The sequence below is a fragment of the Sciurus vulgaris genome (genome assembly GCF_902686455.1).
Source record: "Sciurus vulgaris genome assembly, chromosome: 8".
Taxonomy (NCBI): Eukaryota; Metazoa; Chordata; class Mammalia; order Rodentia; family Sciuridae; genus Sciurus; species Sciurus vulgaris.
In genome coordinates this window covers 84,842,911-84,860,825 of record NC_136468.1, presented here as the reverse complement: position 1 = coordinate 84,860,825, position 17,915 = coordinate 84,842,911, and the positions used below count along the sequence as shown (strand labels likewise).

At 39.3% G+C, this 17,915-nt stretch overlaps 1 protein-coding gene across 1 annotated transcript in view; it reads left to right on the top strand.

Annotated features, from left to right (window-relative positions):
- IGF2BP3 (insulin like growth factor 2 mRNA binding protein 3) overlaps positions 1-17,915 on the top strand; it is a 141,496-nt gene that overhangs the window by 103,215 nt on the left and 20,366 nt on the right. The window contains 8 exon segments of the mRNA XM_079151135.1: positions 4,684-4,965; positions 8,877-9,011; positions 10,806-10,928; positions 12,809-12,828; positions 12,831-12,857; positions 12,860-12,942; positions 14,458-14,575; positions 14,578-14,582. Coding sequence (XP_079007261.1) covers positions 4,684-4,965; positions 8,877-9,011; positions 10,806-10,928; positions 12,809-12,828; positions 12,831-12,857; positions 12,860-12,942; positions 14,458-14,575; positions 14,578-14,582 — 793 coding nt within the window.

The following is a 17,915-nucleotide window of genomic DNA, read 5'->3' as shown; positions in this document are numbered from 1 at the left end:
AGATATCATGACTGGTTTAACTTTCTATCCTGTAAGTACTTCACAGTGGGGATTAAATTTTCCCAGGAGTTTTGGTGAGGATATTCAAATGATAGCATGGTAGAAGAGAACTGAATTTGACTTTTCAGTAGTGGATAAACCTCATCTTATTAGGACCTGATACACAACAATGATGTCTGAAAATAAGAAAAGGGAGACTTGATATGACTGAAGATGTAGCTTAGTGGTAGAGCAGGTGTGTGCATAGCATGTGCAAAGCCCTGAGCTCAATCCCAGCACCACCCCCTGTAAAGAGAGACTTTATTTATTTATTTATTTTTTTTGCGGTGCTGGGGATCGAACCCAGGGCTTTGTGTTTGCAAGGCAAGCACTCTACCGACTGAGCTATCTCCCCAGCCCAAAGAGAGACTTTAGATGTGGAATTTTAGAGCTGAAACTTACATAAGTCTCATATTTTAATTTCATAGCTGAGCAGCCAAACAAGGAATGGCCTTTGCGAGGACACGTGGCTACTTACTGTTCAGCTGGACTAGGGTGCTGGTCTCGATCCTCCACACACTCGTACTTCAGATCTGTGTGTAGACCCATGAGGAAATATAAGTTCCCTGGGTTAATTTCTTTTTGTCCTTCCCTCTCATTCTCAAGTCAAATTATCTATTCTACCAAGGCCTTTTTTGACTCTAAACTGTGATCCACCCCAGTAAACTTCTTATCAATATAACTTACGTGCTGCCAACCAGCAGAATTACTCAGCATCTTGTAAATACCCTCAGAGCAAAGAGTTAAGTAATGATGGAACATGGGATCCTAAGTAGTATGCTGTTGGATAAACATCCTGAATTCTGTTGACCGAATACATATTTTGAATGATTATGATTATAATTATTCATCTTGTGTTTTCTATATAGAGTTGGCTTGGTGAAAATATTTTAAAATTTCCCCATGAACTTAACTGACCAGTGTGTGACATAGCCATTTATCAAATATCTAACTGTTCAGGGAAAGGTTTCAATGGTTGGTTTTCAAATTCAGAAAAATTAGTTTTTGCCTAGTTGAGAGGGTGATTTCTTAGACATGTGACTGGGACATAATTCCAGGATACATAGAAATATCTGGTAACTTACAAGTTTGCCTTTGTTTATCCTCATGGAGAAGGATATCTCTGTATGTCTGTCTCACTCAATCCAGAAATAAGTTTTTTACCCTTTTTTGATCATTAGTCTTAATTCCATAGTCAAATTTACTCTCTTCCGAAGCCGGCAACTCAGTTTTGTCATAGGAATGGATTTAATGTGAACTATATTGCCTTTTATACCTACAAATATAGTTGATTCCTTCAGGTTTTTTGCAGGAACTTTTTAAAATTAGAGCTTTATAGTTATACAAAGTAGTTGGGTTCATCCCGAAAGACTCATACATGCATGGAATTCGATTCGGTTCATGATCCTCCCTTTCCCCTCCCATCCTCCCTCCCCTCCCACATTTTTCTTCCTCTACTAGACTTCTTTTGCTCATCTATTAATTTATATTTGATAACATAAATTTATATTCGTTATCCTGTCCTTCCCTTGCATTTGAAACATTCGACCTTTGAGTTTGAGTTTGGCTTATTTTTAAGGAACTTTTGATCTTTCTCCTGATCTTCCAAAAGGCTTAAAGTCACTTTGACTCTCTAATTGAAACTTCTACAGTTCCAACTTTATAATAAATATACCTATTCACGTTAATAAATTTGTCAGTTGTTTTCCTGTAGAAACGACCAAAATATTTTTAGGCCCTTAATCCATTTTCCTTAAAGCGGGGGGGGGGGGGGGGGGGGGGGGGGGGGGGAGGACCCAGGAAAGGAAAGAACAGTATAAGGTTCTGTCATCAAGGTGTTGGTGTAAATAAGTCATGGTGTGTGCCCATTATCTTCCTCTCATGCTTGTGAAAAGAATATCCTCTGATTTCTCAAAAAACTAGGAATGGAACCACCATGTGACCCAGATTTCCCACATCTTGGTCTTTATCTAAAAGAACTAAAGTTAGCATACTATACTGATAACAGCCACATCAATATTTATAGCAAATCAATTCACAATAAGCAATTTATAGAACCAGCCCAGGTGCCTGTTAGTGGATGAATGGGTCCAAGAAAATTTGGTATATATACGCAATGGAGTTTGACTCAGCCATAAAGAATGAAATTGTGGCATTTGCCAGTAAATAGATGGAACTGTAGAATATCATGCTAAGTGAAATAAGCCAAACTCAGAAAAATCAAGGATCAAATGTTCTCTCTCATATGCAGAAGGTAGAGCAAAATAAGGGGGAAAAAGGGGGGTTGTTCAGATATCATAAAGACAGAAGGAAGATCAGCAATAGAAGACTGAAGGGGAGGGGGGGAAGAGGGAGGAAATGCTGAATGAATTAGACAAATTACACAATGCACATGTATAAACATATAATGATTCCAACTTTATGTATATACAGCACTAATTTAAAATATGTAAATGAGTACCAGATAGAATAGAAGAATGGGAATCCGGGGAGGGAAAGAGGGGACACTAGGACTGAAATGGAATAAATTCCATGCATGTATAGTTGTGTCAAAATTAACCCAACTATTATGTACAACTATAATTCGTCAATAAAAGCAAGGGGGAAAAAAAAAAAGGTTCTCTGACAATCACATGGAAACATCCCAGGACAAGCAAGCCACTGAACAGTGTACCTCATGACCCCAGTTTGGCTTTTGAAGAAGGTACTGAATGTGTCCACAGGTTCATAGACATGGCAAGCACAGGTTCATTTGCAGAGAAGTATCCCAGTTAGCCCAGTTCTGGGAAGGGCTTTGGGTGGTGGTAACAGAGCATCTTCCATCTATTTCTGCATGACTGAGATCTCTAACAAGAGTTGATTTGTGTTCTGAGGGCTCGACCCGAGGAAAAGGAGAGTTCTGGCCTAAGAGCAGCAGTGCGCCTTTGCGCCTGCTTTTCAGGGCCTGTCTTCCACTCTGTGTTGTTGGTGCCCTTTCTGGTGCTGGGACCATCTCTTTCCATTTTAGTTAAGAATTGCAAGTAGATCCTCAGATAAGGAAATGAGCATATAAAATGGAAATCACCACACCAAGCAGCAGGAGAGAGCATTTTGTGTCTGTCTTTTCCCCTGTGTGGGTGCTCTCAGTGCCTATTGTAACAGAATAGGAGCAAGAACCTAGGAAAAGTGGGGACCTTTTTTTATTTTCCATTTTGTTGTACACTGGGGAGTTTGCTAAGTTTGTTATTAGGGGTATGATTACGTATGCTTTTAAAATCTTGGCCATACACCCTGTAGCATGAATTCATAAATTTTCTCCTTTTAAAATATGTGGGTAAGGTAGAACATAACAATTTGGATGACTGTTTTATAATAAACAAGAGACCAGACACGGGAGTACGTAGCTGTGTACTCATATATACTTACATAGGTTTTTTTTTTTTTTTTTTTTGTGGTGCTGGGGATTGAACCCAGGGCCCTATGCTTGCAAGGCAAGGCACTTTACCAACTGAGCTATCTCCCCAGCCCCTTACATAGAATTTTAAAATAGGCAAAATTAATACATGGTGCTAGAAGTCTAGGAAAGGAGTAATTATTGGAAGGAGGCACTTGCAAAGCTTCTGAGGCATTGGTATCTTGTGAAAATTCACTGAGCTATCTAAGAGTTGGGTACTTTTCTATATAAATGTTAAAATAAAGTTTTAAAATGGTGAGGGGGCAATATTCTTCCTAAATAGATACATATTGTGATGAATGTAAAGAATGTATTCTTACTCCCCCTCCTCGTGTTCATCGCTTCTCTGTCTCTCTCTCTGAAGTAAAATCATAGACTCCATAAGATCAGGAACAATTGTTTTCTCAGGGACTGATTCACATAAAGTACTGAAATTTTATTAAGAGATGGCCTATCTTGAGTATTAAATTTTATCTATTTTGCCATGGCACACACCTGTTATCCCAGGCTGAGGCAGGAGAATCATAAGTTTAAAGCCAGCCTCAGCAACTTAGCAAGAGCCTGTCTCAAATAGATAGATAGATGATAGAGAGATAGATAGATAGATAGATAGATAGATAGATAGATAGATAGAGAGATAATAAGGGAATAAGGGCTGGGGATATGGCTCAGTGATAAAACACCTCTGGTTTAATCCCTGATACTCCCTCACCCCACCTTTTTTTAACCTATCTCTTGTAGTAAATGGTGTAGAGAGATTGTCCGCTGATTCTTTCAATGTTTCAAACATTTGTGTTAGGGGATGAACTGAGGGGTGTGTGTGTGTGTTTAATGGCCATGGCATTCTGACTTGGAAACTAGACAGGACAAGCTACCTCCTGTTGATTTATCCCTTGCTGTTTGGGCATTTCTAACCTCAGGGTTAAAACTCAAGTGTTTGACAAAAAAATTTTTTTTTTTTTTTTTTTTTTTTTTTTTACTTTGATAGATGCCTAATAAGTTCCCTTTGGAACTTGTGAGCCTTTTTCTCCATGTGTGGACTTCAAAGGAAAAGTGTGGGTGGCGGTGGGATTATGTGTGTTTGGTTTGCTGTTGGTATAGTGGCTTTATTCAGAAGTTTTGGAGCTAGTAATTGGAGTGAAAGAGGCGGGTGTTGCTTTGCCTGAAGATTCATTGTATCATTTACTTTCCCTTCCCATGTGGACTTTCAGAGCCTTAGACAAACTGAACGGATTCCAGTTAGAGAACTTCACCTTGAAAGTCGCCTACATCCCTGATGAAACAGCTGCCCAGCAAAACCCCTCCCAGCAGCCCCGAGGACGCCGTGGGCTTGGGCAGAGGGGCTCATCAAGACAGGGGTCCCCAGGATCAGTGTCGAAGCAGAAGCCATGTGACTTGCCTCTGCGCCTGCTGGTTCCCACCCAGTTCGTTGGAGCCATTATAGGAAAAGAAGGTGCTACCATCCGGAACATCACCAAACAGACTCAGTCTAAGTGAGTGTTACGTGTGGTGGGTGTTCATGTCATCCCCTTTGAATCTTAACAGAGAGTGTGTTGTTCAGGGACTTGGTGCCCTTCTGAACAGGTTAGGAACCCTCTTTGTACAGCATTTGGGAATGTGAGAGGAAAAATTAAAACAAACAAACAAACAAAAAACCTTGTGATTTGATATGACTGTTCATTTGTGTAAAACCTCAAAGGGAACTTCCAGTTTTCACACATGAATGGAAAAGAAATATTACCTGATCCCCTTCTGGTAGGAAAGGCCCTGGCAGACATAAGAGCAGCTTCAGGTTGTTCCCTGCCTCACCCCACGCCCCACCCTGCCGCCAGCCTTCAGCAGTTTTGGAAGTCACTTTCTGGTTCCAATCCTTTTCTTCTGTACAATCCTCTTCAAAACAGAGATGGTTTTCTCTTGCTTTTCTTCAGTAAAGAATTGCTCATCACGTGGTCCAAATTTATCCTGTGATTAAGCCTTGTTATTTAGAATGGCTTTTTCTTCAGGATGTTGTTTGATAGTTTAATAGGCAGGTTTCAAGGGAATTGGAAGATTGTTGTTCAAACATTGGAGCTAACTTTTCAGGAGTAGAAAGCAACTGTTTTTATCTATCACTATAGCCATAGTGCTAAAGCTGTTGAGGATGCAGAGATGGCTCTTACATTATCAAATGAGTGAAATGACTATGTGAATTGGGTTTAAAGCCCTTCACATAAATATAACATACCTCCTCAATTTAGAAACTCTAGTGCATTACATGTTAGTTGTTAAACATTCTAACTCATACTGTGGTATGCATATTTTGACCCAGGGAGGCTTGGTGGTGATCTTTCCCCATCCCAGGCTCTGTGAAGTGCTATAAGGCACATCTCTGGGTCTGTTCCTACCTTGTTTCCTGAAAAATCTGTGCATGTACTAAGGAGAAGAGGTTGGGTGTAGACAGTGTTCTACAAGCCTTGGGACAGCTACAGAGTTGAATGGATTCTTTTGCCTTTTTATTTAGTAGGAAGGATTTATGTGATTCGAGGAGTTAAGCATGGTCTTTCTCTGAAAATAGAACTGTGTGTGCGCCTTGCTTCTGTGTTTGTTCCACCATGCATAAGCGGTATCCATATTCATCACAGGCACCTTGTCTGCGTTCAGCTGTCTGACTTATTTTTCACACAGAACTGAAAAGAACTGTATTTAGTGTTGGTTGCAGCCCTTCGGCCCCATGATGTCCTATCCTGACTTCTACTTTGAAGCAGGAGACATCAGGTTCTGGTACCTGTGTGAAAAATTGATGGCCCTGACCTCATAATGTAGTGGGTAGGGAAGATAGCTGAACCATAATCTAAATAAGTTTGCCTGACTTTAATCTTAAAATTTAAAAGCTTCTTGCTTTTAATCTTAAAATTTAAAAGCTTCTTGCTTTTCATTGCTCTCCATTACCTGCAGAAACTTATTACGTGGCTTCCCTGGTCATGTGGCAGATTAGAGTTGTTCCTTTTTGAGCTCCTCATTTCCTTGTCAGATGAAAGAGCTGTGACTTAAATTGAACTATTTGTTTTACTTAAGGCAGGAAGGTGGGGGATAGAGAAGAAGGGAAGTGATTTTTGCTGTATCTGATGATTTGTTTGCAGAACTCTGCCAGTGGAGTTAATTAACTCTTGCCATTGAAACTAATCATCATTATCAGAACCTCTGTTTCTGGAATGGTCTCCAGGGGACCACCCTAATCTCCAAAGTTACATTCCCTTCTCTCAGGGGATGACAGTTTGGTAGTTCTTAACAGAGCGTGGAAATAAACAGAGGGGATATATTAACAAGTTAGCGTGACTGACACTGATTGGGTTTGAAACAACCTAGGAAGATTGTTCCTGAGATTGGGGCTTTTATGACACCTTTTTTTTTTTTTTTTAATTTCTAGGTAACCCATACTAGTTACATTTCTATATTACCCTTATTTTTAGTTACAGGTTTTACTTCTGGGTAAATTTTTAATTTTCAACCAACCATTCAGTGAAAGGAATTCTAAACTTTGATGTGATTGGCATAATGAAGTGATCATCATGCTCATATGCAAATTTGTACATTTGAATTAAGTGCAGAATAAGTTTGCTATTGCTTATCCCAAAATCTGTGTTCTAGGGAAAATTAAGTACTTATTGAGTCATGGTCATGAGCAAAACTAAAAGTAAGAAAGACTTAAGGTTCATCTCTCTCCTTTTTGATGGGAGAGGATACTGGAGATGGAACCCAGGGTGCTTTACCACTGAGTCACATCCCTCGTCTTTGTTGTTGGTATTACAGGTGTGTGCCACTGTGCCTGGCTTCATCCCACTCTTGAGGTAGTCATTGTTAGGGTGTGTATTCATAGGAGTTGTTTCTTGTATTTATTAATGTGTAGCTTTAAAAAAAACATCATGTAACGGTATTTTTTTCTTTTCATTTTCCTCTTAAGATCAAGGACCACGCACATGTTAGTACCTGTAATCTCATCACCTTTTTGATAAAAAGCTTTATGATGACCTGGGAATGTAGCTCAGTGGTAGACTGTTTGCCTAGAAGGTATAAGGCCCTAGGATAAGTCCCTGGAGATGCAAAAACAAAACAACCAACCAGTGGAATGATATAGACATACTGTTATTTTAATTATCTCTTCCTTATTAGAATTAAAAAATAGTTTTAGTTGTAGATGGACACAGTGTCTTTATTTTGTTTAATTAATTTTTTTTATGTGGTACTGGGGATTGAACCCAGTGCCTCATATGTGCTAGGCAAGTGCTCTACCGCTGAGCCACAACCCCGGCCCCTTCCTTATGAGAATTTTAAAGATAATTCCAACCTTTTTTCTTATTTGTTAGAAATGGTCCTACAGTGAACATTAGTCTCATGGTTTTCAACAAGGACTGATCTCCCCCAGTGAACTTTTGGCAATGTCTGGAGACATTTTTGATGTTAGAACTGGGTAAAGGGTATGCTACTGGTAACTAATAGGAAGAGGTCAGGGATATTGTTAATTATCCTACGAATGCATAGCATGTACCATTCACACAAAGAATGTGCCTGGCCTAAAACGTCAGTAAGAAACACTACTCTTGGCTCGCATATGAGACTGTCTGTAGGAGATGTTATGGGAAGTATTCTTGAGGTGAATGATGACAATGAGCATTACCTTTGATAGGTTCTGCCAATTTGCTAGGTACTCACACCAGAAGTGTGGGTGTGTGCCTTTACCCTTCATCTCACTATTTAGTTTTATCCATCTCAAAATATTTGCAGGTCTGGAGGAAAATGGTACCATGTTTTAATTGGCATGCATGTAGATTACTAATGAGTTCGGACATTATTTGCATTTATTGACCATTTGGTTTTCCCTGAAGTAGAATTGCTCGCTCTGGGTTCCATTCTCGACCTCTATTTGTTGCAGACTTTTCCTCGAATGAGGAGGCAAAACAGGAGCCTTGCAAAAAGAAAGCAGTGCTCACCATGACTAATGGATATTCTGTGCAAAACAAGGAGTTCAACCTGGCTTGTGGGATTCTAGCTCCAATCCTGCTGGCATGCACTCCAGCTCCTATTTGTTTTAGAGCAGAAGAAAGCCTTTTGTCTGAATCCCAGGCTCTTTGCCTGTGAAATGTTTTTACTGCGGCATCTAAAAGGAAGCTTTAAGCACGAATAGCTTGGACTAAATGAAAAGATATCCCTGCTTGGCTGGACTGAGGAAAGAGAGGAGCGTTCCTGGAATTAAAATTTGCCTCAGAGGCATCAGTGTTGACATCTGGTACAGAGTTTCTGCTCTTGAGGGAAGCAAGTCATCCACTCTCTCCCTAGAAGTCCAAGGGCTTCACAGTTGGTAATCACATACTCTGTTGTGAATACACCTTATAGCTCTCACTTTCCCTCTGCTTGTGCCCACTCTCAGAATCGATGTCCACCGTAAAGAGAATGCGGGGGCTGCTGAGAAGTCAATTACGATACTCTCAACCCCTGAAGGCACCTCTGCGGCTTGTAAGTCTATTCTGGAGATTATGCATAAGGAAGCACAAGATATAAAATTGTGAGTAAAGAGGACTAACCTATAAAAGAAGTTTATATGATGTTTTATTTTGAATTTCTATGACACAGTTCTTGGAGATTGCCAGCAAACAAAGGGAAATACTATCCTTATGAGCACTACTGATTTTGGTTGTGAAACAGAAATCTCATTTAAATATTCAAATATTTCATTTTCAATCCTATTTGAATATGGAGTGAGTAGTGATAGTGGGAAGAGAGCTGTAGAAAAAGTTAGTTGGGGGACGTAGGAAGCCAACCTAGGGACCAAGGGAGCATCATGGAATTCTGCTGAGACAAGGGCCCCAAATCCACACTTGTCCTTTACTCAGAGCCCCTAGGCACTCTGCTCTTATCTTCTGTTTCTCCTCATCTCTGAACAGTCGGGAGTGTAGAGGTAGGAAACCCCTCAATCTGTGTAAAATGTAAACTGGAGAGTTATTTGGGTGTTGCAGGTTGGAACTCTTAATTAGTCCATAGAACTTTGAATGGAGGTTGGGTCCTGAGCCACATTTAGTGTACAGAATAGCATTTCACTAAAAAGTTGAAATCCAGAGGAAGGCTCTGTGGTTAGCTCAGGGACCTCATCACCAATGCTTAATTTAGAGACCCTTTAAATATCTTCTTAGCAATAGGTATTATGTATGGTTGCTGTAGTATAGAATATAATTAATTTTTAGTATAGAGAAAAATAAGGGAAAGGCCCACCATCTGATAACCCCAGTGACATTTTTAAATATGTGTGTGTGTGTGTGTGTGTGTGTGTGTGTGTATATATGTATATATGTATGTGTGTATATGTATGTATGAGAGAGAGAGAGAGAGAAATAGTGTGCACACACTTAGAAATTGTGAAAGGTACAGAATGCAAAGTAAAAGGAACAGAAACATTTTCTGTTCTGATCCCCCAAAGTGTAACCACTGTTGAATTTCTTCTGTTTCCTTCTATAAATTAGCCACTCATCTCTATGTGTTAGTCAGCTTTTCATCACTCTGAACAAAATAGCTGACAAGAACAACTCAGGAGGAAAAGTTTATTTTGGTCTTGTGGTTTCAGGGTTTAGTCCATTGCTACATATCTCTGGGCCCAAAGTGAAGCAGAACATTATGGAGAAAGGGCACAGTAGAGCAAAGCTGCTTAGCTCATGGCAACCTGGAAGCAGAGAGGAAGTAGGGGAGGGGGAGAGGAAGGCATGCCCCGGACAAACTCTAAACCCTAAATGCATGCCTCCAGTAACCTACTTCCTCCAGCCATGCCCCACCTGCCTACAGTTACCACCCAGTTTAGCCCTTCAAATTATTAATCCACTAAATGGATCAATCCACTGATTGGATTACAGTTTTCATAATCTGTTTCACCTCTGAACATTCCTGTGTTAACACAGGAGCATTTGTGGGACACCTCATATCCCAACCATAACACTCCAGGTATGTATTTGAAATTTATAGTAGGATCACAGTATTTTGTGTCTGTGCCTTATGTTCTGGCATTAAGGGTTTAGGAGTGTGGATTTCATTAAGAGAATCCCTCTTCGAAGGTAGATATTCCCTGAAGTGAATAAAAGAAAAAATGATTTCAAAAATTAACTCTTATTCAAATAACTTGCTGATATTTTTCATTCCCTGTATTCATGCATTGCTAGAATGCAGGCTAATTGTCAGCACTGTACTAAGCATAACATTTCCCATCTGGTAGGTAGGAAGTCAATGTTTAATGAATGTTTTTTTAAAATTCAATAATAGGTTTACTTTTCCTGATTTGATGACTTTTTTTTTTTTTTTCCCCCTCCATCTACAGCACAGAAGAGATCCCCTTGAAGATTTTAGCCCATAATAACTTTGTAGGCCGTCTTATTGGTAAAGAAGGAAGAAACCTTAAAAAAATTGAGCAAGATACAGACACTAAAATCACAATATCTCCGTAAGTGCTGCCTTGTTTTTGAATTTAACTTTCAAACACTGCTTTTTAGCTTTGTGTTTTATATTAAGCTTAGCTTTTACCTCTTTACAGCTATTTGTTAATCTATACTGTCACCTTTAGATGGTTTCTCAAACTTGGTTTACTTGCCTACTGTCTATTTCTAACCTATGTGGAAAGAAATGTCTGTTCTCACCAAAGACAGGTAGAACTAAATGCTTTGCGTTCATATTGCTAGCTGAGGTCTTGATGGTGTTTTCTGACTGTATTCCCAAAACTAATATGTGGCCTAGTTTATTATCCTTTGCTGTATAACAGATTATTATAACTTTTGACCGCTCAGGACAGAAATGAATATGGATTGCTTAGTTTCTGTGGGTCAGGATTCAGGAGCAGCTAAGCTAGGTGGTTCTCGTTCAAGGTCTCATAATGTTACTAGTTTGATGATGGCTGTCGGTGGGAGGCCTCAGCCCTTGCCTCACGGGCCTCTCCGAGGAGCCACTTGAGTGTCCTCAAGACAGCTAGCTCTCTCCTCCCTGAGGGAATTATCCAAGGAAGAGCCTGGTGGAAGCTGCAGTGTTTTTTGTGACAGCGCCTCCAAAGTTACTCTCCATCATTTCCTGATGTTGTTGAAACAAGTTGGCCTTCTTCAGCATGTGTGTAGGGACCACAGATAACTTGGAGAGGGGCATCATATTGGAGGTGGGCTACAACACCTGAAGTCCATGAATGCTCTGAAATTATGTGGAGAGGTTTCTTTTTCTGGGGGTGAGTATCCTAGTTTCCATCAGAGGACTAAAAAGGTGGGAAGAGATGAATGAACTGGAAAAGAACAATAAGATTAAAATACAAAATGCTTGGCAGGGCTGAGTTGAGACTGGATTAGAGTTATATACTAGTTTAACTAGTCCAAGATGAAGAGACTTCATAGACATACATTTTCCTCATTAATTTACATTTTTAGCAAGTTTGAGAAGGAATATTATCTGACTCAAGGTTAATCAACATTTGCTAATAGTGAAAATGGGCATTTTAACTCTAGGAGTATGAAGGAGCGCTGTATCAATACACTACTATATCCTTTCAATCTGTGTATTTAGTTCTGTTTTCCATGGTGAATTTCTCTATACTGCTTTTCCACTTGAAGCTGTTGACCAGTTTAGGCTTGTTAGGTGTTCTCAGATATAACTTTTAGGAGATTTTGAAACTTCAGGATCAGGGAATTTGTAAATGTTGCTATCCAACTTTTTTGTAGTCTTAGTAGTCATCTGTAGACCATTAGAAAAAAATGTAGCTGAGATGGATTGATTTATATTATTTCCTCTGGCCTTCTTCAATCTAAATTCTAAAAATACTCATAAAACCTAAGTATACACAATAATTTCTGATTTGTCCTTTGGGAATATTCCATGTGTTTTCCTTGCTTGGTGACCCAGAAAATGCAATTGCATGAGAATGCCAATTATGCCTAGAATTGGTCAGTACGGACTAGGGACATGATGATTAAAGGTTATGTGCTTTTGGGTTCCACTAAAACTGTCCATCTTTCTTACAGTTCTTTTCAATTCACTTTAAATTATGAAAATGGTTTGACTTTAAAGTGGTCAAGAAGTAAGCTATATTTAAAACATGGACTTAAAGTATATACACCCAGTAATTTTTACTGAGAGGGTGGGAGGTGAAATGCTTTTTTCTTCCCTGCAACTTTGCAATGCTTGGATTCGTGTGTTTAGGGGTATACTCATTTCCCATCGTGTTTGATCACCCACTTTTACGTAATGCCAGGTTCCACGGTTTGGTTTTAATTGCTATCTGTGGCTGAATTATTTACTGTCTTCTTTCTTTAATTTCCATCCTTTATCTTGTCCTTTTTCAATCTGCAGATTGCAGGAATTGACGCTGTATATCCGGAACGCACCATTACAGTTAAAGGCATGTTGAAACGTGTGCCAAAGCTGAGGAAGAGATAATGAAGAAAATCAGGGAGTCTTATGAAAATGATATTGCTTCTATGAATGTTAGTTTTAATATGAAGGACTTGTGCTTATTTTGATGAACAGTTAAAAGATATTTTTCCTTGCATTGATATTAAACCTCTTTAGTGGTGCATCATAAGAAGTGATTTTAATGTTTTTTTTTTTTTTTTAGCACCATACCAAGTACCCTGGGTTAGTAGGCAAGAACACAGTCTTTGATGTTGGCTTGGCACAGTCTGTGATTTTAGCAAATGTCTCACCTTTGAGCACTGGCTTCAAATTACTATTAAAAATACAGGTTTAATGGCTGGGAATGTAGATCAGTGGTAGAGCACTTACCTAGAAGCATCTGTGAGGCCCTGGGTTCAAACCCCAACACCACAAAATAAATGAATACAATGAAAAGTAATCTGTAGTATATCATTAAGGCAAATTATGGCATTCCTTAATGGATAGATTGGTTCTGAAAATGAAATGCAAAAGTCCAACCAAAATTTTGAAGTAATCACTAACCAAATTCATCAGTGGGGGCCTGTCATATGAAACAGAAGGGAAATGTGACAATATTACCATTGTGAGAAAAGCCTAGCATGTTATTTTACCCATGTGACAGCCTGCCTACCTTTACATTATCACTGGCTATCTAATGTTTCAGAATCATCTGGGATTAATTCCAACTCTACAGGCCTTTACAAAGATTTTCAGATACACTGAAGCCTCAGTTCTACCCTCCCCCTTACTTATTCAACTCTTATAAAATTAAACTAAATTAAAATCCCCTTTCTTGCTTCTGTATCCATTCCAAAGATTTGGTTGGCGGTATGTTACGTGGGGTTGGGACCTGATTTCCAAAGGGCCTGACTTTGTCTTAAGCTTGAAGACCCAGGAGTGCCAGGTTTTACAAGGAGTAGAGATCTCTTTATAGCCAGTTGAGCGCAGCTGGTCTGTTTTTCAGAGAGCAGCTCTTTGTGCACCCCTTCAACTGGTGCAAGGTGTTCGTTCTGTACTTAGGAGAGCTCATGTAAGACAGTACCATTCTGTCAAAGCAATTTTGTCCAGTGGGGGAAAGGAAGGCCATATTCCCTGTCCTTGAAAAACCCCTGGGCAGCTGAGGATCTAGGCAGGGACAATCAAGTATAGTCACTTGGAACATCTGCTTTGTTCTGAAATTTATGTCATCATACACATTACACATAATAACAATCCGAATACTGTCACAAATGTTCACTCCCACTGGGTGCAGTGGTGCATGCCTATAATCCCAGCAACTACAGCCCCAAGTTTTCAAGGCCAGCCTCAGCAACTTGGTGAGACACTGAACAAGTTAGCAAGACCCTGTCTCTTAATAAAAAAAAAAAAAAAAAAAAAAAAAAAAAAAAAATGAAGAGGGCTGAGGATGTAGCTCAGTGGTAAAGCACCCCTGGGTTCATTCTCTGGTACCCCCTCGCAACCCCACCTCCCCCCAAAATACACCACAAAACCAAAAATCTAAAATCCAAAACTTACTTTCCTTTAATATTTTAATTGTAAAATTAAGGAACCTTTTCCCATTGCAGCTTCAAGCACATTTAATTCCTGGATTAAATCTGAATGCCTTGGGTCTGTTCCCACCCACTTCAGGGATGCCACCTCCCACCTCAGGGCCCCCTTCAGCTATGACTCCTCCCTACCCACAGTTGAGGTAAGATCACTGGCCTTGGGCTTGCTTTAATGGTTGAGTGGGGTGGGGGCAGATGGGTGTAGTCAGATTTCTTTGCCACTAGTAGTGTGATTCAGTGCTAATTGGGAAAAATTACTAATTGGGACAGATGACTAGATTGTTTTGGTCACTTCAGGATGAGAATTTCCTTTCCCTGTCCTTGAATTCACCAAGCTGATAGTGTTTGGAGGCTCTTGTCCTCTTGCAGTGAGAGTTTCTGCCCTTTTTGTCATGGACCCATATGATCTGTCATCAGTTTAGAGCTACTCTGTGCTCCTCCGTTCTCATCAGTTGAAACCCTAGTTAAAGTAATAGACCAGGAGCTATTTTGAAATTTTTGGATAGTAGGATTGTCTACATGTGTTTTTAAAAAGCATAAGTTGTGGCTCTTATGGGGGAGGAAGATTATTTTTAAATGTTGAAGAAAAGGGTTTTTAAAAGGCTTCCTTTATCTTTGTCATCTGAAAGTTAACTGCTTTGAAAGGTCAGGAAAGACTGCACGTTTTCCATGTGTTTGTATTTTTTTAGTCAGTGAGCTAGGATGGTTTTTCTCACAGTTCTGTAATGTGTGTGCAAATATTAAGTGACCTTTGGTAGATTCTACAAGAAATCTTATTTTTATATCTAGTCTTAAAGGAATAGTGTTTTCCCTCAGGTCAGAAATAGGAGACCAGGCATAACGTGAACATAATTTTACCACAGCAGACATCTGATTAAGTATTTTGAAAGCATTTTGTAATTCAGCTGCATTTTCAATCGTAATTGGTGGAAGACACTCAAGTGAAATAAATTTAACAACTTTCTAGGGTCTTTTGTCATGAGTGTGTTTTTACATCCCTTCCTACTTGTTTGGCTCTCTTTATCTTTTGGTGTTTTTTGTGATGCCTCTTACACCCTTTCAGAAAAAATGTCCAAGTGCAATAGGTTGAGCATTCCATTACATCACTGCCTAGAAAAAATATGTGAGTAAAATGGTATTGATATGAAATTCTGCAGAGAAGTCAGATTAGTAGACTGTCTATGTTTTGTCTCTTTATCTTCATTTTGTCTCTTCATACCTGTCATTTCTATTATGTTCAGGCCTGGAAACCATGTAACAACGTTGAGGATAACCACCAAAATTTCAGCTAAATGTAAGCCATGCATGGTGGCCAATGCCTGTAGTCCCTATTACTCAGGAGGCTGAAATAGGAGGATTGCTTGAGCTCAGGAGTTTGATGCCAGACCAGCAACATAGCAAGACCTCATCTAGAAACAAGCCAACCCCAAATTTCAACTAATATCAAGTACGAATAGATTCATTACGCATTATCTGAAGTTTTCCAAAGTAGCTGACCTATTTGTACTTTCATGCTAAAGGGGTCTAGTGGAAAGAGTCAGAGCTGAGGTCTAGTCTTGCTCTTCTGTGAGTTTGTGTCACCAAAGGTCAAACTGTCCTTGGTTCTGGATCTGTTTTCTTACCTGCAGAATGAAAAACCTGAACTAGATGAAAGTTTCTAAAGACTTTCAGGTCAAACATTTTTAGTCTGCAGATTTTGAATAATATGAAAATGGGGTGGGGGCTAACACAGGAATTTGAGAGTATATGTATTTAAATTCTAATATTTCCATTAGCTTATTAGGAATAGACTTATTTATCATAGGGTTGAATGTAGGGTAGATATATCACTGGTATTTCTGTGTGGTGACCCTTATTACATGCTGCAGCGCACTGATTACATAAAGTAACTCTGCTAGAGAACGTCACATCTAATGTGCTAAATGCCCTAAACTAGCCTCCTCTTTGGGCAAGTCACTTGAGTGCTCTGTTGTTCCCACTCCCAGTTTGTAAATTGCGGTGTCCCTTTAACTCTTTCTTTTCTCTCTCTGCTACAACAGCCTCCAGTTAGCAGAGCCTCACATATCACAGGTGGGGCTCTAACAACATGCTTGAACATCTGTCTTTTATGTGGATGCTTTAGTAGCAAAAATCCCTAAGTGAATTGCTAATTATTTTAAAATATAGAAATTATAGAAGATCATTCATATTAATATTCTCTGGATGTAGTCAGTTTTCTCATTTGATAATATGGTTCAAGACTGGGAGGAGGGAAGCCAGTGATGATTACTTGCCCTACTAAAAGTGAGCCAAGAGTAAATGTAAGGAAGATCTCACTGGAGTAGATGATCTTTGCTTCTCCTGAGACATTTAAGTCAAATTAGGTGTAATTAGAAGCAGCCCATAAGAACAGAAGACACAGAAGCTGCCACAGTAAAGGTAGGACCATTGCAACAAGGAAGGATCTGAGAACACCTTAGCTAAACAGGTGAAGGAAATGCTGGTTCTTACAGGGATTAAATGAGGACAATCTTGGCATCCCTCTTCATTGTACAATAGTGGTAGGCATTGTGTTTCATTCTATGTCTTTGATAAGATGGAATCCTCAAATTTACACCTGGACGTTTCCCTCAGTTATTGTAGGATACTACTCAAAATGTTAAAGGTGAAGAAATGTTGTCTGGCATCTGTCAGGCTGGAGCAGATAATAAACTATATCTTGCATGCATTTACTAATGACTGGTAATTTTTCTATAGATTTAAGCCTATTGCTAGCTTCATCTCTCTTAGTCCTACTGCTCAAAAGAGTGTGTTAGGAATTACCCATAGAACTTAAAAGTAGAAAGGAGACAATTATTTTCATTTCTATCTTTTCCTCCTCAATGGATAAAGATCTTTGCTCTAATGGGTTAAAACTATGTACTCGGTTACCTTTTCCTTTAAAAAAATAGGTGGATAATACTTTCTAGCATTCTTGGCATATATTTTTAAAATATTTTATAATAGATGAATATTAATGTGAACATTGTTCTATTGGAACTTTGTTCAAGAATGCCCACTTACTCTACTGGTACAGTGGTGCATGGCTATAATCTCAGCAACTCTAGTGGCTGAGGCAGGAGGATCACAAGTTCCAGGCCAGCCTCAACAACTTCGGGAGACCCTGTCTCAAAATAAAAATGGCTGGGGGTGTAGCTCACTGGTAAAACATCCCTGGGTTCAATCCCCAATACCACAGGTGGGGGGAGAATGTTCATCTATAAAACCAGTGTCATCATCACTCTCAGGAAATGTGGCACAATATTATTTAATATGCTGTCCATGTTTGAGTTCCTATAGTTGTCCCAATAATGTCATAAATAGTATCGTCAGTGAAGAATCCAGTAAGGACCATGCATTGTGTTCAGTTCTCACATCTCTTTAGTCTTTTTTAAAATCTCTAACAGTACTCGCAGACCCATTCTCCTCTTTTTTATGACATTGACATATTTTAAAAA